Source organism: Hippichthys cyanospilos, chromosome 9 (genome assembly GCF_059441005.1).
Source record: "Hippichthys cyanospilos isolate Australia breed blue-spotted pipefish chromosome 9, RoL_Hcya_1.0, whole genome shotgun sequence".
Taxonomy (NCBI): domain Eukaryota; kingdom Metazoa; phylum Chordata; class Actinopteri; order Syngnathiformes; family Syngnathidae; genus Hippichthys; species Hippichthys cyanospilos.
Genome location: NC_142377.1, coordinates 448,157 through 475,760, shown reverse-complemented (window position 1 = coordinate 475,760; position 27,604 = coordinate 448,157). Strand labels below are relative to the sequence as shown.

General features: G+C 40.8%; 1 protein-coding gene across 1 annotated transcript in view; it reads right to left on the bottom strand.

Moving 5' to 3' along the window:
* The window catches only part of barx1 (BARX homeobox 1), a 33,843-nt gene extending 6,629 nt beyond the window's left edge, over window positions 1–27,214 (bottom strand). The window contains exons 1-3 of the mRNA XM_088422746.1: window positions 26,796–27,214; window positions 25,933–26,042; window positions 25,535–25,698 (exon numbers count right to left, since the gene is read on the bottom strand). Coding sequence (XP_088278872.1) covers window positions 25,535–25,698; window positions 25,933–26,042; window positions 26,796–26,994 — 473 coding nt within the window. The 5' untranslated portion in view covers window positions 26,995–27,214. The remainder of the gene's footprint in view (window positions 1–25,534; window positions 25,699–25,932; window positions 26,043–26,795) is intronic.
* Between the last annotated feature and the right edge of the window lie 390 nt (window positions 27,215–27,604).

Sequence of the window (27,604 nt, the reverse complement as noted above, 5' to 3'; positions counted from 1 at the left end):
ATAGAGCATTTTTTAAACTTTTTCATGTGTTTAGCTGAGCCCTTTGATGTAATATCGCTGAAATTAGGTCTGAAAAGCCTCTAGACAGCCCTGCTGACCTCCAACAAATTTTACGAAGTTTCGATAATGGGCGTGGCCTCTACGACCATTTTCATTCCGAAGCTTTATCTGTCCAGTAAAAGTTGCTGTAATTTGACCCAGATGATCTGATCTTCTCACAATTTCACACATTGGATGAAAATATTCTCCTGAACATATCGACAAAAATATATTCCAGTTTAAAGCTAGCGCCACCTAGTGGCTGCAAAAAATGTCATTAGTCGAAAGATTACAGTCAATCCTGTTTGGTTTGACCTACAGCTATGAAACTTTGTAGGCAAATGAAGGACTGCAAGACCTACAAAAAAGTCAATGGAAGTGATGTGCTAGGATGTACAGAAAAATTGTTAAGAATTTTTTTAATGTGCAGTTTTGTCCCATTCTTAGACATTAGCTGGTCTCAAACTAGTGCCTTTTTCTCTTAAACGATTCACCCCATTACCTTCAACTTTGGCATGAATCATTATCCAACTGAGGGGCACACATAGTCCAAATATCGTGAAGATCTCTTGACAGAAAAGATGGGGGCGGAGCTTCAAATTATGTTTAATACTTCCTTCGCCAAGAGTGACAAAAATGTTAATAACTCAGCTATGACAGCTTCAAACCATCTGAAACTTTCCTGGGACTTTAAAAGTCATGCAATATTACAGCTATGTGATAAACTTTCAAATAATTTACAGCGCCACCCAGTGGCAGACAAAATTCTCATTTTTTATACTTTTATGTACTGTGAAATGCCTGTTTGACTAAATGAACACAAAAATGGTCAGAAAAGCTATGACACATTAGAACATTAAGGTTCTCAACTTTTATGACTTTTCATTAAAGGGCGTGGCCTCTATGCCAACTCCAAATCCGATGTCTCGCGAAAACGGTAAAAGTTGCTGTAATTGGACCTAGACGATCTTATATTTTTAAAACTTCGTATATGGGATGGGAGTCCAATGTGAAACACACCTACAAGCCTATTTTTTTATCATAGTACGAGCGCCACCTAGTGGCAGCAAAAAATATAGCAAATCCTTAATGTTTTTATGTACTCTGCTGACCCCCTTGAAGTGATATCCCTTAAATGTTTTCTGAAAAGCCAGTGGCCATGCCTTATGCCCCCCACAAATCAGTACAATGTTTCGACAGTGGGTGTGGCCTATATGGCATTGAAAGTCACAAAATTGGAACAATAAAAGCTGCAGTAACTCCACACACATTGTCCCACCTTGTCTAAATTTTACATATTTGGTAATAGTCCTGCACTGAAGTGATCTACAACAAATTTTTCATCATTCATAGTCCTTGTTCATACCCCGACCTGTTCATACCCTGACGTGCACAGGTCTGCGAGGGCCCTTTATAGCTGCTTGCAGCTCTAGTTATTATTATTATTTACTGTGCAGCGCTTTTCCATTTTTGAGGGCCTAAACATGCACGAAAAGTCACCAAAATTTGCACATTTGTCGGGCCCGGTGAAAAATTGGATATTTTTGTGTTTCCCAAAACAATGCAAAAAAAATGGCTCTGCAGCGCCACCTAAGGTCGAAAAAGTGCACCTGGTCCCGGCCCGTTTGACCTAGAGCTACGAAAATTTTTAGGCATATGTAGGACCTAGACCCTACAAAAAAGTCAGCGCGAGCCATGTGCTCAGATGTACAGAAAAAGAGTTATGAATTTTTGAATGTGCATTTTTGGCCCATTTTTGCACGTTTGTAGGTCCCAAACTGCTCCTTGTTTCTCCTAAACGCTTTACTCAATCACCTTCAAATTTGCTGTGGTCCATATTCACACGTAGGGGCACAAGTGGGCAAAATTTGGTGCAGATCCGCTGGCATATATGATAGGGGCGTGGCTTCAAATTATGTGTTCAATTTTTCCTTCGCCAAGAGGGACAAAAACCTAAATAACTTTGATGTACTAGCTTAAAAAAATCTAAAACTTCATAGACACATGGAGACTTATGTCTTTAACACCTTTAAAAAAAGTTTTTTTAAATACCTACTAGCGCCGCCTAGTGGTTGATTAAAATGTCATTTTTTACACTTTCATGTATTGTGCTCAGTCTGTTGTAGTACAACAAATGAACATTGGTCAGAATATCAATAAGACATGGAATATTAAGGTTTCAAAATTTTATGACTTTTCGATAATGGGCGTAGTCTGCACGCCACCTCAAAGTCAGATGACTCGCCAAAACAAAAAAAGTGGCTGTAATTGGCCCCAAAATGGCCTTATGAGTGGAAAATAGCCTCTCACTCCCGGCTCGTTTGACCTACAGCTACAAAAATTTGTAGCCTTATGTAGGACCTCAAGCCCTACAAAAAAGTCAGCGCGAGCCATATGCTCAGATGTACAGAAAGAGAGTTATGAATTTTTGAATGTGCACTTTTGGCCCGTTTTTGCTCATTTGCAGGTCCCGAACTGCTCCTTTTTTCTCCCAAACGCTTGACCCGATCGACTTCAAATTTGCTGTGATGTTTTATCTGACTGTGAGGCACAATTGTTCAAATTTTTGTTATGATCCGCCATCAAATATGTTGGGGGCGGGGCTTTATATTATGCCTTTGATGATTACTTTGCCACATGTGAAACAAACCTTTATAACTCAGCTTTACAAGCTTAGAAAAATCTGAAACTTCACAGACACATGGAGACTCAAGCCCTTAACACAAGTGTTTAAAAAAATATTCAATTGCTTATAAGGCCATCTAGTGGCAAACAAAAATGTCAGTCTGATGTCTGGCCAAAACGAACAAAGTTGCTGTATTTGGACCCAGATGGTCTTTTCTTTTCTAAACTTCATATATTTGATGGGTTTCCAATGCGAAATACACCTATCAACGTATTTTTTGCCATAGTACGAGCGCCACCTAGTGGCAGCCAATAATATAGCATTTTTTAAACGTTTTTATGTGTTTAGCTGAGCCCTTTGAAGTAATATCGCTGAAATTAAGTGTGAAAAGCCTCTAGACAGCCTTGCTGACCTCCACCAAATTTTACGAAGTTTCGATAATGGCCGTGGCCTCTATGACCATTTTCATTCCGAAGCTTTATCTGTCCAGTAAAAGTTGCCATAATTTGACCCAGATGATCTGATCTTCTCACAATTTCACACATTGGATGAAATAATTCTCCTGAACATATCGACAAAAATATATTCCAGTTTAAAGCTAGCGCCACCTAGTGGCTGCAAAAAATGTCATTAGTCGAAAGATTACAGTCAATCCTGTTTGGTTTGACCTAGAGCTATGAAACTTTGTAGGCAAATGAAGGACTGTAAGACCTACAAAAAAGTCAATAGAAATGATGTGCTAGGATGTACAGAAAAATTGTTATGAATTTTTTTAATGTGCAGTTTTGTCCCATTCTTAGACATTAGCTGGTCTCAAACTAGTGCCTTTTTCTCTTAAACGATACTGTGAAATGCCTGTTTGACTAAATGAACTAAAAAATGGTCAGAAAAGCTATGACACATTGTAACATTAAGGTTCTCAACTTTTATGACTTTTCATTAAAGGGCGTGGCCTCTATGCCAACTCAAAATCCGATGTCTCGCGAAAACGGTAAAAGTTGCTGTAATTGGACCTAGACGATCTGATATTTTTAAAACTTCGTATATGGGATGAGAGTCCATTGTGAAACACACCTACAAGCCTATTTTTATCATAGTACGAGCGCCACCTAGTGGCAGCAAAAAATATAGCAAATCCTTAATGTTTTTATGTACTCTGCTGAGCCCCTTAAAGTGGTATCCCTTAAATGTTTTCTGAAAAGTCAGTGGCCATGCCTTATGCCCTCCACAAATGAGTACAATGTTTCCACAGTGGGTGTGGCCTATATGGCATTGAAAGTCACAAAACTGTAACAATAAAAGCGGCAGTAACTCAACCCAAATTGTCCCACCTTGTCTAAATTTTACATATTTGGTAAGAGTCCTGCACTGAAGTCATCTACAACTACTTTTTCATCATTCATAGTCCTTGTTCATACCCCGACCTGTTCATACCCCAACGTGCACAGGTCTGCGAGGGCCCTTTATAGCTGCTTGCAGCTCTAGTTATTATTATTATTATTTACTGTGCAGCGCTTTTCCATTTTTGAGGGCCTAAACATGCACGAAAAGTCACCAAAATTTGCACGTTTGTCGGGCGTGGTGAAAAGTTTGATATTTTTGTGTTTCCCAAAACAATGCAAAAAAAATGGCTCTGCAGCGCCACCTAAGGTTGAAAAAGTGCACATGGTCCCGGCCCGTTTGACCTAGCGCTACGGAAATTTTTAGGCATATGTATGACCTAGAGACCTACAAAAAAGTCAGCGTGAGCCATGTGCTCAGATGTACAGAAAATGAATTTTTGAATGTGCATTTTTGGCCCATTTTTGCACGTTTGCAGGTCCCAAACTGCTCCTTGTTTCTCCTAAACGCTTTACTCAATCGCCTTCAAATTTGCTGTGCTATATAAATAGACATAGGGGCACAAGTGGGCAAAATTTGGTGCAGATCTGCTGACATATATGATAGTGACGTGGCTTCAAAATATGTGTTCAGTTTTTCCTTCACCAAGAGTGACATAAACCTTAATAACTTTATTATACTAGCTTAAAAAAATCTAAAACTTCATAGACACATGGAAACTTAAGTTTTTAACACTTTTGAAAAAAGTTTTTTTAAATACCTACTAGCGCCGCCTAGAGGTTGATTAAAATGTCATTTTTTACACTTTCATGTATTGTGCTCAGTCTGTTTGAGTAAAACAAGTGAAAATTGGTCAGAATATCATTAAGACATGGAATATTGAGGTTTTAAAATTTTACGACTTTTCGATAATAGGCGTAGTCTGCACGCCACCTCAAAGTGAGATGACTCGCCAAAACAAAAAAGGGGCTGTAATTGGCCCCAAAATGGCCTTATGAGTCGAAAATAGCATCTCACTCCCGGCCCGTTTGACCTAGAGCTACAAAAATTTGTAGCCTTATGTAGGACCTCGAGCCCTACAAAAAAGTCAGTGCGAGCCATGTGCTCAGATGTACAGAAAGAGAGTTTTTCATTTTTTAATGTGCACCTTTGGCTCGTTTTTGCTCATTTGCAGGTCCTGAACTGCTCCTTTTTTCTCCTAAACGCTTTACTTAATCGACGTCAAATTTGCTGTAGTGTTTTATCTGTTTGAGAGGCACAATTGTTCAAATTTTTGTGAAGATCCGCCATCAAATATTTTGGGGGCGGGGCTTCATATTATGCCTTTTATGTTTACTTTGCCACATGTGAAACAAACCTTTATAACTCAGCCTTACAAGCTTGTAAAAATCTGAAACTTCACAGACACATGAAGACTCAAGCCCTCAACACATGTGTTTAAAAAAATCTTCAATTACTTATAAGGCCACCAAGTGGCAAACAAAAATGTCAGTCTGATGTCTCACCAAAACGAACAAAGTTGATGTATTTGGACCCAGATGGTCTTATCTTTTTCTAAACTTCATATATTTGATGGGTTTCCAATGCGGAATACACCTATCAATGTTTTTTCTGTCATATTGCGAGCGCCATCTAGTGGCAGCCAAAAATATAGCATTTTTTAAATGTTTTTATGTGTTTAGCTGAGCCCTTTAAAGTAATATCGCTGAAATTAAGTCTGACAAGCCTCTAGACAGCCCTGCTGACCTCCACCAAATTTTATGAAATTTGGATAATGGGCGTGGCCTATACGTCCATTTTTATTCCGAAGCTTTGTTTTACCAGTAAAAGCTGCTGTAATTTTACCCAGATGATCTAATCTTCTCACAATTTCACATATTGGATAGAAATCCAATCCTAAAGACATCAACAAACTTATATTCCAGTTTAAAGCGAGCGCCACCTAGTGGCTGCAAAAAATGTCATTAGTCGAAAGATTGCAGTCAATCCTGTTGGGTTTGACCTACAGCTATGAAACTTATTAGGCATTTGTAGGATTGTAAGACCTACAAAAAAGTCAATAGAAGTGATGTGCTAGGATGTACAGAAAAATAGTTATGAATTTTTTTAATGTGCAATTTTGCCCCATTCTTAGACATTAGCTGGTTCAAATCTCTTGCCTTTTTCTCTTAAACTGTTCACCAGATTAACTTCTGCATTGGCATGGACTATTAGCAGATATAGCGGCAAAAATATGTCAAAAATTGTGAAGATCCCATTACTTGTAAGAAGTGGGCGGAGCTTCAAATTATTTTGAATATTTCCTTCACCAAGAGTGACAAAAACCTTAATAACTCAGCTGTTTCAGCTTCAAACCATGTAAAACTCTACAGGGACTTTAAAAGTCATGTCCTAATACAGCTATGTGATAGTGGCGGACAAAAATCTTATTTTTTACACCTTCATGTGCTGTGCAATGCCTGTTTGACTAAATGAACTCAAAAGTGGTCAGAAAATCTATGACAGTGGAAAATTAAGGTTCTCAACTTTTATGACTTTTCCATACAGGGCATGGCCTCTATGCCAACTCAAAGTCAGATTTCTCGCCAAAACGGTAAAAGTTGCTGTAATTTGACCTAGATGATCTGATGTTTGCAAAACTCCGTATATGGGATGGGTGTCCAATGTGAAACACACCTACAAGCCTATTTTTTATCATAATATGAGCGCCACCTAGTGGCAGCAAATAATATAGCAATTCCTTAACATTTTTATGTACTCTGCTGAGCTCCTTGAAGTGATATCCCTTAAATAATGTCTGAAAAGCCATTGGCCAAGCCTAATGCCCTCCACCAAATGGTACGATGTTTCGATAATGGGCGTGGCCGATACGACAGCGTAAAGTCACACAACTGTAACGAGAAAAGCTGCAGTAACTCAACCCACCTTCTCTAATTTTTACAAACTTGATAAGAGTCTTGCACTGAAGTGATCTACAACTAAGTTTTCATCGTTCATAGTCCTTGTTCATACCCCGACCTGTTCATACCCCAATGTGCACAGGTCTGCGAGGGCCCTTTATAGCCTCTTGCAGCTCTAGTTTATATTGTATCTCAAATGCATTTTTATGACATCATTTTTTATGACATTTTGATGGTTCAAGATGTCAAATGATGGTTTTCATATTGTTTCTTATTGTAATACATAAGGAACAGAGTATGGTTCTTTATTTATTGTAAGTCACTTAATTGATTAGAATGCCTTTAGTGGGATGTGCAGTGTCGTGATGACTATTGAAGTATAACTTTGACAAGCCATGAAGTTATAGAAAAGAGTACTTGAAGGAAGACTAAAGCTTGGTTTGTGCGTGATGCATGAATGCTCTGTGTGAAAATGGGGCACGCCAAATCTCCCCGCCACGCGTTTTGCAGCACATTATACTCGGTGCGGCTTTCCCCCACAGCCATCTGATATTCTCCCATACTATGGATGGCAGTAAAAGGGTCTACGGCATACAAACACGACTACTCTATAATAGAGGTAGAGAATCCTGATAGAATCATCCATCCATTCACCCATTTTCTAGAGCCGCTTATTCTCACCAGGGTTGATTGCAGGCTTGCTGGTGCCTATCCCATCTGGCTTTGGGCAGTAGCGGGGGGAAAACCCTGAATTGGTTGCCAGGCAATCGTAGGGCACATAGAGAGAAATAACCATTCACGCACCCAATCACACCTACAATTTAGTATGTCCAATACAAATGATCTAAATTCTTCCAAGCTTTTTTTTTTTTTTTTTTAAAGACTCCTCATCTCTCCCCAGTGTATGTGCGGTCCAGAAGTTGTTTACAGGATTTAGGTTACAGTAGTTCTTTTCAGTCAAATCATAAAGGTATTTGTACCAGCAAACTTTCATAAGCAATAGTTCGTCCGCTATGTTTTCCATGTTTGTAAATAAATTCCGGAACATAAGCGTTGCAGAAAATTTGGCCCAGGCCGTCGCCACGTAGGGGCCGTACTTGCTGAAATTACGTCAATTAAACATACGGAGCTCACGAACAAGTCAAGCATAAATGAAGCTTAAGGACAGAAGTGAGCATTTGTGAACAGCAATAAAGTTTCATGCGGAAAGAGAGCACTACAGATGTAGTATTAGCTTTGAGAATGTTGATAGAAAAGTACCGAGAAGGTTGCAGGGTACTAAGGGATGTATTGTGGTATTGTATGAAGAAGTCTGGAGTGGCAGAGAAGTATGTTAGAACAGTGCAGGACATGTATGAGGGCATGTGCTGTAGGTGTGACAGAAGAGGTCAAAAGATGTGGAAAAGATGTGAAAAAGCTTTGTGAAAGGCTGGAACAGGTGGACAAAAATGTCAGATTTCATGTGTGATAGAAGAGTTTCATTTAAAATGAAAGGGAAGGTGTACAAGACTGTGGTGCCATTGAGGAGAAGACAGGAGGCAGAGCTGGAGGAAACAGACGTAGATACTATGGTTCTCTTTGGGAGTGACCAAGACCAGGATTCACTGAACAAGCCACCGATTTAAAACTAATTGAATGGCAATCGCGTTTGTTTTTTCAGTTTTTTTTTTTTATCTATAGTATGTCTTCACCCGTTCATACCAAAGGAGCAAGTTGGATTGTGTCCAAACCACTAAATGGGATGATTTATGATGATGTCACCTACTTCTGGGAGTTGAAGCAATCAAAATGAAGTTATGATGCTTAATATACCCTCTGTTCCCTTTTTGGGTACTACAGATGGCTCAAAATGCATTTTCAAAAAGGTAAATGTAATTGCTCACTATTTATCAAAAACACAAAATCATGCTGAAGCGAGTCAAACAAACATTCTTTCTGTTAGCTTTAAGGGTCACAGTTGATAACTTTCTAAGTTATTTTGAAAATATATCACCATTATTTCAGCAGCTTTTTACTAAGTCCGGCATACTCATTGCCCCCCAGCTAAGTGCCTGTACATTGGGGTTTCCTACAGTGAATGAGAGCCTTCCGCCTTCTACAGGTGGGTACCCACCCTTTTTGGAGTCCTTGGAGGGTGCGCTCTGAGGACTCCCTTGTTCTGCTGGGAGACTTCATTGTTCACATGAGCAATAACAGTGAGACCTGGAGTGGCGTAATTGGAACCCTCCCTTCTTGTTATTGGACTTCTGTGCTCATCACGGATTGTCGGTAACAAACACCATGTTCAAACATAGGGTTGTCCATATGTGCACTTAGCAGCAGGACACCCTAGGCCGCAGTTCGATGATTGACTTTGTGGTGGTGTCATCGGATTTCCGACCACATGTTTTGAACACTCAGGTGAAGAGAGGGGCGGATTTCCAATGGTCGGGGAGGATGCCGGTCAGACCTGGCAGGCCCAAACGTATTGTGAGGGTTGCCTGGAAACATCTGGCAGAGTCTCCTGTCAGAAGGAGTTTCAACACCCACCTCTGGTAAAATTTCTCCCAAACCCCAGGGGAGATGAGGGACATTGATTCTGAGTGGACCATGTTCCACGCCTCCATTGTCGAGGCGGCTGATAAGGTGGGCGGTGCCTGTCGTGGCGGCAATCCCTGATGCCGTCAAGCTAAAGAAGGAGTCCTACCAGTCCTTTCTGGCCTGTGGGACTCCAGAGGCAGCAGACAGGTACCGACTGGATAAGCGGTGTGCGGCTTCAGCAGTCGCCGAAGCAGAAGGAGTTCGTTGAAAATGACTTACGGACAGCTTCGAACAAATTCTGGTCAACCATCTGGCATCTCAAGAGGAGGAAGCAGCTGTGTACAATCAACACTGAGTACAATGAGGATGGGGCGCTGCTAACCTAAATTCGGGATATCATGAGACAGTGGGCAGAATACTTCAAAGACCTCCTCGACTCCACCGCCACGTCGTCCTCTGAGGAAGCAGAGCCTAGAGGCTCTGAGGTGGGCCCTTCCATCTATGGGGCTGAAGTCACCGAGGTGGTCAAAAAAACTCTTTGGTGCCAAGGCCCCGAGGGTTGATGTGATCCACCCAGAGTTTCTACACGTTCTGGATGCTGTAGGGCTGTCTTGGCTGACACGCCTCTGCAACATCGCGTGGACATCGGGGACAGTGCCCCTGGATTGGCAGACTGGAGTGGTGGTCTCCCTTTATAAGAAGGGGGACTGGAGGGTGTGTTCGAACTACAAAGGAATCACACTCCTCAGCCTCTGCCCTAAATTCTATTCAGGGGTGCTGGAGAGGAGGATCTATCAGGAGGTCAAACCTCAAATTCAGGAGGAGCAGTGTGATTTCCTCCCAGCTGTGGAACAGTGGACAAGCTCTACACCCTCGGCAGGATCCTCAAGGGTGCATTGGAGTTCGCCCATCCAGTCTACAGATAATTTGTGGACTTGGAGTAGGCATTCGACCATGTCCCTTGGGATGTTCTGTGAGGGTGCTTCTTCAGTACGGGGCACCAATCGCTTTGAAATGGGCTGTTCACTTCTGTACCACTGACGTCAGAGTTTGGTAAGCATTGCTGACAGTAAGTCAAATCCGTTTCCAGTGGGGGTTGGACTCCGCCAAGGCTTTGTCACCAATTCTGTTAATTCCCTTTATGGACAGAATTTCTAGTTTCTGGGCATCCCTGATGACGTTGCTGCTCCCGCGACCCAATCTCGGATAAGCAGAAGAGAGAGGGAGGGAGGGAGGGTGGCAGAGAGGGATGGATGGATGGACAGCCAAAACTTAAAATAATTAATAACAATTTAAAATTATTTGTCCATGAAGTTTTGTGAAGTCCACCAAGAGCAGGCAAGCTTGAATAAGATTTATCCTAAATCAGAAATCACAGTTTTTTAATGTAAGGATGTGATTTTATTTTTTTACCATTAATTGAATGAATGAATGAATGAAATGAAATTACAAAAAAAATAAAAAATGAAAAAGTAAATAAAACGCTTGCACTCACCAAAGCGGCCACTCCCTACTTGTTTCAAATCCATTCTTCCTTCTTTCCTCAGAAAGACTTCAATGACTTATTTGTAGTTTGTTCATTTCCAATAATAAATCATGTTCTAATGACATGGAAGCCCATGCTGAAATTTACGTCCGTCCAATCTACGTTTTGCTCTTTTTCAGCCATTTTGGATTAAAAAAAAGCGAGTAGATTTGATTTTTCTGTGGGTCTGGCTTCACTGTACACTACACCTTTAATGCAGATCAGCCAAGCAACATGGTGTAGAGCTTGTTTGAGCAACTTTTTTTTTCTTTTATAAATTTCTTTATTTAACAACTTCAAATTTTCAACATTAAACACAGTTGATCAACATAGCACTGCCTCCCATGCAGTTTTTGCTTAGGTCAGATGAGTATCCAATAACGTCACCTTCAACGTGAGGCTTCGAGATGGCCACCTTATTACTCGATTGGCTATTGCAACTGTTTATTTACTATATGGGCCCGTCCACATATCCACATATACCTTTGCACACTGCAATATATATATATATATATATATATATATATATATATATATATATATATATATATATATATATATATATATATATATATATATATATATATATATATAGTTATGGCTCAGCCATTGTACTGTTTCTATGGTTATAAAACTGTTCATTTCGTTCGTTTAAAAATTTGCGTTAATGTGAAAGGGCAACCGGATCCTGTTGTGTTGTGCACTTCCTGTTTTCCCATTGAGCAAGAAAGCAATGCTTGAGTGGCTACAACTCCTATGTACTCAAGCCTTGATCCCAGCATAGACTGTATGTCTATATGTTTTTGTTTGTTTAGCATTTTGCATGTTTGTTGGTGTTATTGTTTGAATATTTGTATTACAAAGACGGTGGGGAATCAGTTTGCTTATGGAGATTGGCGAGCGCCTTAGCTCGCGACGTTAGCATGCTTGCCTAACATGCTATATCATGTGGCATTCAAGTGAAGCTCGTTACTTTGTTGTATTTTATTTGCAGCAGCATGTAAATAGTTTTTATGTCTTTGTTCTTTCAGTTTAACACCTATTTTAAAGCATCTAAAGTGATTATTACCAACAGTAGTCTTTATTGGAGGAACTATCTGCCTAGCTAACTGAAACGTTAGCAGGAGCAGAATATATATATATATATATATATATATATATATATATATATATATATATATATATACACACACACACACACACATACATATTAAAAATTGGTACCAAAATAGTATAGTAAGTGCTCCGTATATATAATATGCACGTATAAAATCAGAAAACACCATAAGTAAAAAATATAGAAAGGATTGACCTTTGAGTGCTGCTTGTTATGCCCATATTCCCTAATAAGGGATCGTTTCGATATAAATCATCTTCTTACTTCTCTCTTTAACATCACTAGCAATCTTGGGACCCATGGCTAACACTTTCAACTTTGAAATAAGCAGTAAAATGCACTATAAATATCCGGCAGTGTGTTGCTTTATTTCTTTCATAGACATTCCCATTGATCGGCGCCAGTAGATGTTGGCTGCTGAAGGCAACAGCTCTAGCCACCTCTGGACTTTTTTCCCCCCATTTTAGTGACTTAAGTTTTTCCTTTTTCTGCACTTTTTGTATATACATTTCATTAATATTCAGTGCTACATAACCAAGTACAGTGGGCCCCCGTGTTACGAACTTAATCCGTTCATCGGCTATGCTCGTAACTTGAATTGCTCGTATGACGGGCAATCCAAACCTATGTTAATTAGTGAATGTGTGCAACGCGTGCAAAATCCATAGGTAAAAACATCATGACTTTATACATATAATAAAAATTAGAAACATAATCTACTGTACAGTTAAATTAAATAACATAAATATACAAAGGAAAAAAGACATTCACTCACTCACTAGTAAGGTTAACTCTGCGTGCGCCTCCTTCGTAATGTTTTATTATCTCCTGATTCGTTTCTATTGTCATCATCCTCTTACTTTTTCCTTTACCGCCACTTGCAATTTTAGAAGCCATGTCTAACAGATAAAAGTTTGCAAAGTCTTCACAACACACTGACCAGCTGTGCCATCAAGCCAGATGAAGGCGTTCGGCCAATGGCATATCAGCATTTCTGTGATTGACGTGACGCCGGCCAATAGCATATCGGCATCTCTGTGACTGAGACCGTAATTGTGACCTTAATCGACCAATAGCATATCGACATCTCCGTGACTGAGACTGTGACTGTGGCCTTATAAAACCAATAGCATATCGGCGTTTCCGTGACATGCGAGAATAGTTCTTTTTGTTGATGCGGCAAAGCGAAAAAAATAGTGCGGACACACTGACCGGCATGTTGGATCGTTCGTAAGACGAAAGGTTTGTGCGTAAGAGGGGGACAAAAAAAGCCGCAGTCCACGTTCGTAAGATAAAAAATACGTAAAACTGGGAGTTCGTAAACCAGGGGCCGACTGTACTTTCTTCTGAATTTCCTTGGATTTTGGAAGCCAAATGTGCGTCGTAGCCCGTGAGTCCATTGTCTACTGTAGATAACATCTGATCACGTTACGGAGCGCGATCGGGCTTTAGGGACAATAATGTGATTCTTGAGGAGCTGCTTCGGAAAACTCGCTGAGGACGCCATTCGGGAAGGAAACTCCGCAAAAAGAAGAGATGTTTAAGACCTGTTCTTTCCTCTGTCATTATGGGAAATGTTAGATCTCTTCCCAATAAGACTTGCGAGCTGGCGGCCCTCACCCGGCACCAGCAAGAGTACCGGCACTGTAGCGTTATTGTCTTCACGGAGACCTGATTAACCCCTCACATCCCGGACTCATCTGTGACATTGGACTATTTTCACTTGTTGCGGGCAGACAGGACGAAGGACAGTGGTAAGAGGAAAGGTGGAGGTCTGGCTGTATTTGTGAATGAGTGTTGGTGCAAGCCGGGGCACTGTCTATAAAAAAAACAAACTGTGTAGCAGGGACATTCAATCAATCAATCAAATTTTATTTGTATAGCCCTAAATCACCGAAGTCTAAAAGGGCTTCACAGATGAAAAAAGGTCATGTGGAGACTTCTTTCAAAAAAAGAAGTCATACAGAGACATCCTTTCAGTCTGAGGTACACAACAGCATCCCCTGTCAAAGCTCCGAGAAGGGGAAGATAAAACTCAATTAGGGGAAAATCAGAAACCTCCAGAAGGAACCACAGGTGGGAGGAGCCCTCTTCCAGGCCCACCGGTTGAAGTGGATGCTGCATGTACCAAATACAGACAAATAGATACACATAAACAATAAAGATTACAGAAAACATATTATGTTATACAGTGCAGTGATGTCTTGACAGCAGGCAAAGCCATTGGGCAGGAACCATCCCACATTCCAACCAAGTGGACCGCAGACGGCCGATCTCCTAACCCGCGATGGTCGATCAGCGCAGGACCAAATGGAGGTGGTCGTCAACCTTCACTATCTAGCTAGCCCCCTCTCCGAGCCGGAAGAGGGTGGCAGGAAAAAGGAAAAAAGAAGAAAGCTGCAGACAGGCTCAATTAACTAAATGCTTTTGAATATAAATGTGTTTTTAGTCGGGATTTAAAGATTTCTACTGAGGTGGCTGCGCAAACTTCCATAGGTAGGGCATTCCATAGTACTGGCGCGCGAATGGAAAATGCCCTTGATCCCGCGGACTTCTTTTTAGCCCGTGGGGTCGATAGCAAACCGGCATTTTGTGATCAAAGTTGTCGGGACGGAACATATGGTGATATACTAAGTCGACGAGATAGGAAGGAGCTAAACCGCGTAAAATGTTATAAGTAATTAACAGCACCCTATAATCACATCTCACGTGTATTGGAAGCCAATGCAGGTGAGCTAGTATCGGAGTAATATGATCAAACTTTCTCGTCCTTGTCAATAGTCTCGCTGCTGCATTCTGTACAGACTGCAGGCTTTTGATGTAGGACATGGGAAGTCCAGAAAACAAAACATTACAATAGTCTAGGCGCGACGTAACAAATGCATGAATTAATGTTTCTGCATCGCTAAGAGAAAGAATAGGGCGAATTTTACCTATATTGCGAAGATGAAAAAACGGCGTTCTTGTCATGTTATTAATATGTGTTCGAAAGGAGAGTTGAGTCAAATATCACGCCGAGAATTTTTGCAGAAATACTTTGGGAAATAGTATAGTTTTCCAGGTTCAACGTGGTATTCTTAATCAAATGCTGATGATGAGCAGTGCCAATAATTAACATCTCTGTTTTACGATCTTTAAGAAGCAGAAAATTGGAAGACATCCATTGTTTAATCTCGGCAAGGCAGGCCTCCAGTTTACTGCACTTGCACGGTTCTGTTATTTCTAAAGGCATATACAGTTGGGTATCATCAGCATAGCAATGAAAATTAATAGCATGTTTACGTATATCATCGCCAAGAGGAATCAAGTTGATGTTGAATAGTAAGGTACCAAGTACTGACCCCTGTGGGACACCACATGAGACGGAGAAAGATTCAGAGATCGCATTGCCATAAGAGACACTATGCGTCCTTCCCAGGATGTAAGATCTGAACCAAGAAAGTGCTGATCCCGAGATACCAACACATGATTTAAGATGTTCTATAAGAATCTGATGATCAATAGTGTCAAATGCGGCACTAAAGTCAAGCAATAATAATATTGATGAGATGTTGGAATCCATAGCTAAGAGAAGATCATTCATCACTTTTACAAGGGCTATATCAGTTGAGTGGTTGGCCCTAAAACCTGACTGAAAGAGTTCAAATCTATTGTTATCTATCATAAAATCGCTAAGCTGTTGCACTTCAACTTTCTCAAGAATTTTGGCAATAAACAGGAGGTGTGACACTGGCTAATAGTTAAAGAGATTTTCAGGATCTAGGTGAGGTTTCTTAAGTAATGGTTGAATGACGGCCGTCTTAAAAGCTTCAAGTACAATGACAGAGGAGAGTGACAGATTGATAATATTCAAGACAGATGACCCGGGAATAAGTCTAACAAATTTGCCTGGAAGTGGGTCGAGCATGTAGGACGTCTGCTTTGCTGCATTAACCAGGTGTGTAAGACACTCCAGGGATACTAAATCAAACTGGGACAGGGTAACCAGACTTTCTAGAACCTGATTGTCCGAACTAGCATCAACAATCACAGCCGAGGGGGTAAGTGGTGCTGCCTTTTTTTTATCTCGTCCCTTATTAGCTGAATCCGCTGAGTAAAGAATTGCATGAAAGCATGTGCTGAATGGAGGGAACTATGATTAATCTACTGCTGTTGGGTTAGCTGTGCTACCGTGTCAAATAAATATTTTGGGTTGTTTTTATTGAGACTAATCATTTTGGAAAAGTAATTTGTTTTTGCTTACCTAACAGCCTCTTTATATTTCAGCAAGCTATCACACCAGACCAGACGGAAAAACTCAAGTTTAGTTGTTCGCCCTCTACGCTCAAGTTGTCTACTTTAACAATTTGCACGTACGCCTTTCATCCGTAAACCACGGAGTGTGCCGCTTCAGACAAGTTTTAAGTTTCAATGGCGCAATAGAGTTTAGGGAATTTAAAAGAACCGTATTAAAATCATTCGCGAGCTTATCAACTGAACCAGTGAAAGACGGAAAGGCAGCTGTTGCAGAAGGCAGTAATTCAGAAAGTGCAGCAGTGGTTGATGAGTTAATATCACGGCTCTTAAAGCCTTGGTTGTGGATAATCAGACCACACTGAGCTAGGACTTCAAATGTTATAAGATAATGATCAGACAAAGCGTTAGTATACGGCAAAATTGTGACATTTGAGGCAGTTAGGCCACGGGTTTACACTAAGTCTAAGATATTACCATTCCGGTGTGTCGCTGCTTTTATTATTTGTGTTGAACTGCCAGCAGTTAGCATGGAGCCATGCTACCTGCTGAGGGTATTCATGCATGTTATCGTAATTGGGGTGTACGTGCCCCCCTCTGCTAACGCGAACACTGCTGACAACACACTCCTCTCAGTTACCAGCAAATTGCAGACACAGCACCCACAGGCCCTCTTCCTCATATCTGGAGTATCACATGGGGTCACAGACACATGGGGTTACAGACACTATAATGGGCTACATAAACTTTTGTTAAGAGAACACTATCCCTGCCAGAACGGCTAGGTATTTCGCAAATAATAAACCGTGGATTACCCCTAATATCAAAGCTCTGCTGAAGGAGAAGAAGAGAGCTTTCAGGTCAGGGGACAGGGTGGAGCTGAGAGCTGTACATAAGGAGTTGAGAAGGAAGATCAGGGAGGGAAAGGCGAGGTACAGGAGAAAGATGGAGGAGCAGCTGCAGCAGCAGAACATCAATGGGGTGTGGAGGAGCCTAAAGACCATCTCAGGCTTCAAAGCACCCCACCCACGGGTTGAGGGGGACCAGAGCTGGGCAAACGACTTGAACTATCATTTCAAAGGATTCGACCAGTCACCCCCCCCCCCCCCCCCCCCCCCCCTTGCAGCAGTGTCAAGTCCACTCCTTGTCACGTGGCCTGCCCCCAATTATCCCAGGCCCTCACACCTCTTACTCCACACACCTTTCCACCCTCTCACCATCTCAAGAACAATCACAGCCCCCTATTCCTCCCGTCTTTCACATCACTCCAGGTGAGGAATGAGCTGAGGAGGATCAAGCCTCGGAAGGCAGTTGGGCCAGATGGGATCAGCTCCAGGCTCCTGAAGTCCTGCGTGGATGAACTGTGTTGGATTTTGGAGCATGTCTTCAACATGAGCCTTATGCTGAGGGTGGTACCACAGCTATGGAAGACCTCCTGTGTGGTTCCAGTGCCCAAGACACTGCACATTAATGACCTCAGCAGCTTTAGGCCAGTGGCACTAACATCACACCTGATGAAGACACTGGAGAGGCTGATCCTGGGCCACCTCGGCTGTGAAGTGGGCTCAGCTATGGACCTGCTGCAGTTCGCCTATCAATCTGGTATCGGGACAGAAGTGATGTACCTGTTACATCGCGATCTAGTTCATCTGGAGAAGCCCGGCAGTGCTGTGAGGATCCTATTCTTCCACTTCTCCAGCGCTTTCAACATCATTCAGCTAGCTCTCCTGAGGGACAAGCTGGAGCGGGCTGGAGTGGACCTACAGCTGGCAGAATGGATCCTGGACTATCTCACAAACAGGCTCCAGTTTGTGAGAACCCAGAACTGTGTGTCTGCCCCTTTGACCTGTAGTGTGGGAGTCCCCCAGGGTAAGGAGCTGGGACCCTTCCTTTTCACCCTCTACACTGCATATTTTAGATACAACACGGACGACAGTCCTGCTGAAATTTTCAGATGACTCTGCTATTGTCGTCCTGAGCAATGGCAACGATGATGCAGAGTACAGGAAACTGACACAGGACTTTGTGGACTGGTTTCTGCTAAATCACCTCCTCATTAATGCAGGGAAGATCAAGGAGATGGTGGTGGATTTTTGCAGGCACCAGTCCGCCCCCTCAGTGGTGAACATTCAGGGTATGGGCATTGAGAGAGTGGCCTCTTGGGTGCGTACCTGAACCCCACTGTACAGGAAAGGTCAGAGCAGGCTCTACCTTCTTAGGACATTGAGGTCTTTTGGAGTGCAGGGGGCACTCCTAAAGACTTTCTATGACTGTGGTGGCATCAGCAATTCTGTATGGTGTGGTTTGCTGGAGCACCAGCATCACTGAGAGGGAGAGGAAGAGGCTGGACAAGGTAATCAGGAAATCAGGTCAGTTCTAGGCTGTTCTCTGGACTCAATACGGGAGGTGGGTGACATGACATGTGAAATAATCTATCTACCCAATGCAGTGTAACTATTTTGTATATACAGTATAGTGCATCCTTATTATAGTGTTTTTATTTATTTACTTTTTAGGCACATATATATATAGTCTGTGTGTACCGTAATCTTATCTGGCGTGTCACTTGTTTTATCCCTCATGCTGTTGCCGATGCAATTTCCCCACTGTGGGACAAATAAAGGATTTTCTTTACTCATCTTATAAACATGGTTTTGTTACCACTCACAATCAAACAACGCTTTACCGTTCCGCCATTTTAAAACAAGTGAAGCCGACCAATAGCAGACCACCATCTTCGTGAAGAGACGCCGACAAATAGCAGACTAGCATTGTCGTCACGCGTTGCATGGAAGCAGTTCGGCAGCAATAGTAAATAAGTGCCCAAACAACACAAATACAGCCAGCCCATAACAGTTGTTTTTGTCGCAAATCCGTGAAAATGTCATAAAGAGGGGATGAAAAAACTCAGTACTCCAGGTCGCAACATGAAAATAACGTAAATCGGGGTGTTGCAACACAGAGATCCAATATATATATATATATATATATATATATATATATATATATATATACAGTGGGCCCCCGTGTTACGAACTTAAACCATTCAGCGGCTACGCTCGTAACTCGAACTGCTCATATGACGGGCAATCCAAACCGATGTTAATAAGTGAATGCCCGCAACGTGTGCAAAAACCTTAGGTAACAACATCACGACTTTATACACATATTAAAAATTATTAACATAATCTACTGTACAGTTAAATTAAATAACATAAATATACAAAGGAAAAATGACATTTACCTTTGGGGCGACGTGACTTGAGCTGGGTGAAGGCAGAGGGGAGCAGAGACCAACCCGCAGAATTTATTTATTTATTTTCTTAAACAGGAACTTTTCTCAAACTAGAACATATCACCTGTGATTTCCTTCTCTTTAATCCATAATAGAAGAAGCCACTCCTTTTTGTTGTTGACCGAGGTCCGTCCCCCGGCAAGGAAAGTCTTGCCCTTAGAAGATTGCTGAGCGGTTATGGCCATACTCACGAGCAAGGTTAACTGTGCGTGCGCCTCCTTTGTATTTTTTATTATCTCCTGCTTGGTTTCTATTGTCATCATCCTCTTACTTCTTCCATTACCGCCACTTGCAATTTTAGAAGCCATGTCTAACAGATAAAGTTTGCAAAGTCTTCACAACATTCCTTCTTTCCGTTTTTCACTTATTTTCTCTCCTTCCTTCCATCCTGACCAGCTGTGCCATCAAGCTAGATAAAGGCCTTCGGCTAATAGCATATCGGAATTTCTGTGATTGACGTGACGCCGGCCAATAGCATATCCGCATCTCCGTGAGTGAGACCGCGACTGTGACCTTACTCGACCAATAGCATATCGGCATCTCCGTGACTGATTCCGTGACTGACACCGTGACTGAGACAGTGACTGTAACATTGTAAGAGCAATAGTGTTCAGCGTTACCGTGACAAGCGTGAACATTTGATTTCGATGATGTAGCAATGCGAAAATAATTATATGAACACATTGACCGGTATGTCGGAATGTTCGTAAGACGAAAGGTTTGTGCGTAAGAGGGGGACAAAAAACGCCGCGGTCCACGCTCGTAAGTCGAAAAGTTCGTAAGAGAGGGCGTTCTTAAACCGGGGGCCCACTGTGTATGTATATATATATATATATATATATATATATATATATATATATATATATATATATATATATATATATATATACAGTGGGCCCCCGGGTTACGAACTTAATCCGTTCAGCGGCTACGCTCGTATCTCGAATTGCTCGTATAGCGGGCAATCCAGACCCATGTTAATTCGTGAATGCGTGCAACGCGCGCAGAAGCCTTAGGTAAAATCATCACGCTGTATACATATATTAATATTAAGTGACATAATCTACTGTACAGTTGCATTAAATAACAAATACAGGAGGAATAATGACTTTTACCTTTGGAAAGACGTGACTTGTGCTGAGATAAGCAGAGATGAGCAGAGATGAATGCTCGAAGTCAATACGGTAAATCAGATATGCTATTGGTCTTACAGTGTCAAAGTAACTTTTTCAGTCAGGGTTTTCTCTACTTCCTTCCATCCCAACCAGCTGTGCCATCAAGCTAGATAAAGGCGTTCGGCCAATAGCATATCGGCATTTCTGTGATTGACGTGTGACGCCGGCCAATAGTATCTCCGTGAGTGAGACCGGGTGACCTTAATCGACCAATAGCATATTGGCGTCTCCTTGACTGACTGATAATTATTCGCACTTTTTTTTTAAACGGTTGGAATGTATTGACATCTTATTAATTAAAACACATTTAAACCTGTGACGATTTTTTGTCCTGCAATCGGCACACTTAATTTCATGTCAGCTGTTTTTCCCGACGTGAATTGATCTGGGTGGAGGCGGAGGGGAGGTTGTGTGAGTTGTATTTACTGGGCACCACACTTATGGCTTGTTCGAGCGTCAGTTCACCGTTGGTTACGACTCACAGAATTACAAGAATGGCGCTGTCCCAAAGCATGTCGGGAAGTCGCCGACTAACATGACATGCAGTTTTGTCAAGCAACCATTATATGGCACTGTAATACCAGCCGTAACAGGGTGCAGAGATTAACCTCTTGAGTTAATACGGCAACGCATATAGGCTATTGGTCTTACAGTGTTACAGTAACTCTTTCAGTCATGGTGCAAATCACGGAGATACTAAAACATCATCCTCTTATTTCTTCCTTTACCGCTGCTAGTAATTTTAGAAGCTATGTCTAACAGATAAAGTTTGCAAAGTCTTCAAAACATTCCGTTTTTCACTCATTTTGTCTACTTCCTTCCATCCTGTCCCATCAAGCTAGATAAAGGTGTTCGGCCAATAGCATATCGGCATTTCTGTGATTGACGTGTGACGCCGGCCAATAGCATCTCCGTGAGTGAGACCGGGTGACCTTAATCGACCAATAGCATATTGGCGTCTCCTTGACTGACTGATAATTATTCGCACTTTTTTTTAAACGGTTGGAATGTATTGACAATTAATTAAAAAAAAACACACATTTAAACCAATGACAATTCTTTGTCCCACAATCGGCACATTTAATTTCATGTCAGCTGTTTTTCCCTTTAGCTGTACAAACACTACACTTAAATGGTAATATATTTAGACACCGTGAGTGAGACAGTCAGTGTGAGATTGTAAGACCAATAGCGTTCACGTTACCGCCATAAGTACCCGTTAATGATTGTAGATGACGCAACTGCTGAATATGTTGACGCAGTTAGGCGAGAACATTTCTACATACTCAATTGCTGGTTTGTCGGAATGCTCGCAAGACGAGAGGTTTGCTCGTAAGCGGAGGACAAAAATCTCCCTGATCCACGCTCGTAAGGCGAATTGTTCGCAAATCAGGGTGCTCGTAAACCGGGGGCTGACTGTATATATATATATATATATATATATATATATATATATATATATATATATATATATATCACACATTGCACACATTCACTAATTAACCTATATATATATATAGGTACACACACTATATATATGTACACACACATACAGTGGGCCTCCGTATTACGAACTTAATCTGTTAGCGGCTATGCTTGTAACTCGAATTGCTCGTATGACGGGCGATCCAAACCCATGTTAATTAGTGAATGTGTGCAACGCGTGCAATAACCTTAGGTAAAAACATCACGACTTTATACACATATCAAAAATTAGTAACATAATCTACTGTACAATTAAATTAAATAACATAAATATACAAAAGAATAGGGTAGGGTGGGAGGGGAGCAGAGATTAACCCGCGGGAGTTTTTTTTTTCTTCAACGAGAACTTTTCTTAAACGAGACCATATCACAGGCGATTTCCTTCTCTTTAATCCATAATAGAAGAAGCCTCTCCATTTTGTTGTTGACCGAGGTCCGTCCCCTGGCAAGGAAAGTCTTGCCCTAAGAAGATTGCCGAGCGGTTACGGCGAAACTCCCTCGCAAGGTTAACTATGCGTGCGCCTCCTTTGTATTTTTTATTATCTCCTGCTTCGTTTCTCTTGTCATCATCCTCTTACTTCTTCTTTTACCACCACTAGCAATTTTAGAAGCCATGCCTAACAGATAAAGTTTGCAAAGTCTTCATAACACACCGACCAGCTGTGCCATCAAGCTAGAATCTAGCTTCATCTAGCTGCTAGATGAAGGCGTTCAGCCAATAGCATATCAACATTTCTGTGATTGACGTGACGCCGGCCAATAGCATATCGGCATCTCCGTGACTGAGACCGTGACCGAGACTGTGACCTTATAAGACCAATAGCATATCGGCGTTTCTGTGACATGCGAGAATAGTTCTTTTTGTTGATGCAGCAAAGCGTAAAAAATAGTACGGACACACTGACCGGCATGTTGGATTGTTCGTAAGACGAAAGGTTTGTGCGTAAGAGGGGGACAAAAAACGCCGTGGTCCACGTTCGTAAGATGAAAAATACGTAAAACAGGGAGTTTGTAAACCGGGGGCCCAATGTCTGGCACTTCACAGGACAAACATTACAAGCAATAAAAAGCAATAAAAAGCAAGCAAGCTTTAACAAGATTGTATGCTAAATTACAAATCGCACTTTAACATGAGAACATAATATTATTTCTTTACTACTAATTGAATATGAACGAAATAAAATCATGAAAACATGTTAAAAATAAAGAAATCAAATGTTTGACTCACCCAAACAGTTGTCCATCACTTAGTTCAATTGAACGTCCATTCTTCTTTCTTTCCTCAGAAAGACTTCAAAATGACTTGCTTGTAGTGTTTCTGCGGTTCATTTCCAATAATAAATCCTTTTGTTTGACATTGACGCCAATACTGAAATTCGCATCGGTCCAATTTTTGTTTTGCTATTATTCAGCCATTGTGGGTTGAAAAAACGAGTAGATTTGAATTTTCTGCTAAATGTCCCCAGGTCTGGCTTCTATGTACGTTATGCCTCATGGTTGCTCATGGTTGCACAACATGTATTTTTCTTTTTTTTTTTTTTTTTCAAATAGATATTTATTTACTTCCAACATTAAACATGATGGATCAATATAGCACAGCCTTCCTGCAGTGAGCATCCAGTCACGTTCAACGAGAGGCCTCTAGATGGCGATCTGATGACTCGATTGGCTATTATAGCAGTGTATTAAAAATATGGCCCCTTTACATGTGTCTTTGCACATGGCACAGAAGGCCCGCAACTGTTGAAGCGAATGCCCTTGCACTTCGGGCGAAGGCATATTTCATACAGTCTGGCAACACAAGTTAGCTGAATTCTAATTGGCTAAAAACTCCAATGCAAAACTACAGCACTTGAAGGAACAAATCTACCTTCTTAGACCAAGAGAGAAGTTCCTGACTCAATCATAAAACACACAGACTGTTGATAGTGCCAAGGGAGAGGAGCAAAGACCTTGGGGTGGGGTTTGCATGTCCTCCCCGCGAGCCTGCGTGGGTTCTCTTCAAACAGTCCGGCTTCCTACCACATTCCAAAAACATGCATGGCAGGGGAATTGGACATATTAAACTATCCTTATGTGTGATTGGGTGCCTGAATGGTTGTTTGTCTCTGTGTGCCCTGCAATTGGCTGGCAACCAGTTCGAGTGTCCCCCCCCCCGCCTACTGTCCGAAGCCTGCTGGGATAGGCACCAGCAAGGCTGCTACCCTTGTGAAAATAAGCGGCTTTATAAAATGGATGGATGGATGGATGGATGGATGGAGAGAGAGAGAGCGAGAGAGAGAGAAAGAGAGAGAGAGAGAGAGAGAGAGAGAGAGAGAGCGAGAGAGAAATGAAAGTTGGAAAAACTGTTGGTATAAAAAAAAGCATTACATTTGGTCATTCAATTTTAACTATGGTATTATTGTGTTGGATAAAATAGTGCATGTATAATGTGAAAGAATGAGTTGAAGACTTGGACACAATGCCACACGCAGGTTAAGTGTAAATGTGTTATTTAGTAGATATGCTATAAAGTAACCCTAACCCTTCTATGTTTAATAGTTTTTTTTTTTCAACGAGCAAGGAAAATTAATATTTTTTTTATCTGTACACCAAAATACTATATAGGGGCAGCCTTGAAGGAATCACCTGTGTGGCAATATTTTGGTTTCCCTGTTAAAAACATTAATGGTAAATATGGGCAGATCACAAAATATAGTTTGTAAACTGCAAAAAAATACACCAACTACCACACCTAATGTGCTGTGTGCATTTTGTTAAATTAGTTCAGCTGCAGATGAAAAATGAGCCTGTAACAAAAGTGTTAACTTTCTTGCAGTCTTCTCAGTCTGCTCATGTCTCTAAAAAGTGAATCCAAAAGATACAATATTGAGATGAGATGATTTGGCAAAATTCGTAACATAAAAAAAGAATACCTAATATAAATGTTCTACTTTTTTAAGTTTTATTTTTACTGAGCAGACTGCAAGAAAGTAAACACTTTTGTTACAGGCTCATTTTTCACCTGGAGATAATCAAGAAATACGAAGAAGGCCAGGCTACCCTCATTAGGGAATATGGCCATAACAAGCTCGTCACATGAAGGTAAATATATCCTTTCTATATTTTTATTTATGATGTTTTTAATTGTATAGTATGTATATAATAATATCATAATATATTATTATGTATGTATATACTAATATATATATATATATATATATATATATATATATATATATATATATATATATATATATATATATATATATATATATATTTTTATTCTTTACACTCACCTGTCAGGTGTAGACAGATATTTTTGCTTCTCAAAGCGTTTTTCTAGACCCATTAATTGGAGTTCAGTAAACACAGTACGACTTCGACGGCCTTTCTTGCATATGTTGGCTCCGTCAGATTCATGATCTAGTTTTCTCTGAAGGTGAAGGTCAAGAGGCAGGTCCTAAAATTCATACAAATATGTTTACCACCAAAAAAACATGACTCATTCCAAATAGTTTTTTCAACATTACACATTAACATCTCTCTCATTTTAATGGAAAACATTAAAACTTGGGAAAGGATTTTAAACGGTGTTAAAATTCACGTTTAACACATTTTCATCATTATACCCAATATTTTGAATTTTTCAAACAAAAATTCAAAATTCATTCCCAATGAAAAATTAATTGCCAACCTGTAGGTTTGCAGCTGCAGATAGTAGTGAAGAGCTGAGCCGGGAGGCCAGTGAACAGGGCAGTGTTGACGAGGGGAACATCACAGGGTTAGGCCAGTCAGCCTTTAACGCTTTCAAGATAATGGATAAAGAAAGAAATGTGTGTATTATGATGCACATTCTTTTGAATTGTATCACATCATTTTGTCTAATCGGTCTTAATATATAAATTAACATTTATTGATGGTGACGAAGATATACAGGGAATGAAGAAATAAATATTTTAGCTTAACTTTCATTGTGCTATATGTTTGACAGATGCTGCCATGGGCCTGTATAATTATAAATGTAAATGATTGTTGGATTCATGACCTGGTAACACAGTCAATAGACACAAATATTTCGCTCTTTTATTTTTTGTTCTAAATTGTGTGTGGAAAATTCCATCTGCAAAAGATTTAGATATAGCTGGTGATTCATGCAACATCTCTAATGCTAATTATATTTTCCTTGATTAAATAAGTACAAATCAGTGATTAATATTGCTGTTTAGAATTTACCAATACACTGTAAGGTAAAATGGAAACAGATATTTAATACATTGTGCATGTTTTCAATAGATAAAAAAATAGAACTTTAATGTTTAGAAGCCTAAATCTGCACAGGTTATCTATTAAAAGTGTTCTAATTTCAAAAGCACCTAGGCGTTGCGCATCTAACATGTTTGTCTTCGATTTATTTAGGCCAACTGCAAATTACTCGGATTGATAGATAAAATTATGCAAGTTTTTAAAAAATAAACTAAGTCTGTGTTCACCTGTGTGATGGGGGGTCTTGAGAGTTTAAAAAATTACATTCATATATCATATGATATATGTTCTTACCCATTTGGTTACGAAATCGAGTAGAGAGGAGCGCGTGTACTCCGAATTTGAGGAGCTGTTTAGTCGGAGCCGCAACTTTGTGTTCAGGGTGTTCGGTGAGAATCTCTTCAATCATGAAACTCCGGTAGCGATGCGTCCCCCGATCGAGCTGAACTTCCGGAGGACAGTAAGGAGCCCTAATGTTCAAAGGATGCTGCATGATCACTATTGCCACCCGTTTGCAGCCTCAAAGTAACCAGCTGTCATATTATTACAGCGCTGACTTCAATGTTCCATATCTTCTGAAATTTGACCGTGTCCAAATAGCCACGACGTTGTCTTCTGGTTTGGTCGTTGTAGGCAAAAACACGAGTAAAATTCAGTGTATAATCGACAGCAGACACACAGAATCCTTCAGGATCATGCTTAAATGAGGCAGGTACCACGATCGACGGGGCTTTTAGTAGTAGTAGTAGTATTGAGTTGATTATGAATAGGCTTACTATTTCGGGACGACCTTCACGCCCCCTTACATGCAGGAACGCCCTTTAATATGCTGGTAAACCCAGGCTCGAAAACTGCTGTTTTGAAATAGTTTAGGTGGTCAGCAACGACATGCCTGTATCCCCTAAAAAAATGTCAAATCAAGAAAGCCTGCAATCAAGAAAGGTTGAGTGAGAAGGGGAAAATGTAGACCTGTCCTAAGGTAGGAATTTATGGGCAAAAATCGCTCATTTTCTTTTGTTTTTACAAGTGTTTGAAGTAGTAAAAAATGTTCCCAGAGTGAATAAAATGAGCTGAACAGTGAAGATTCCGAATGGGGGCTGTGT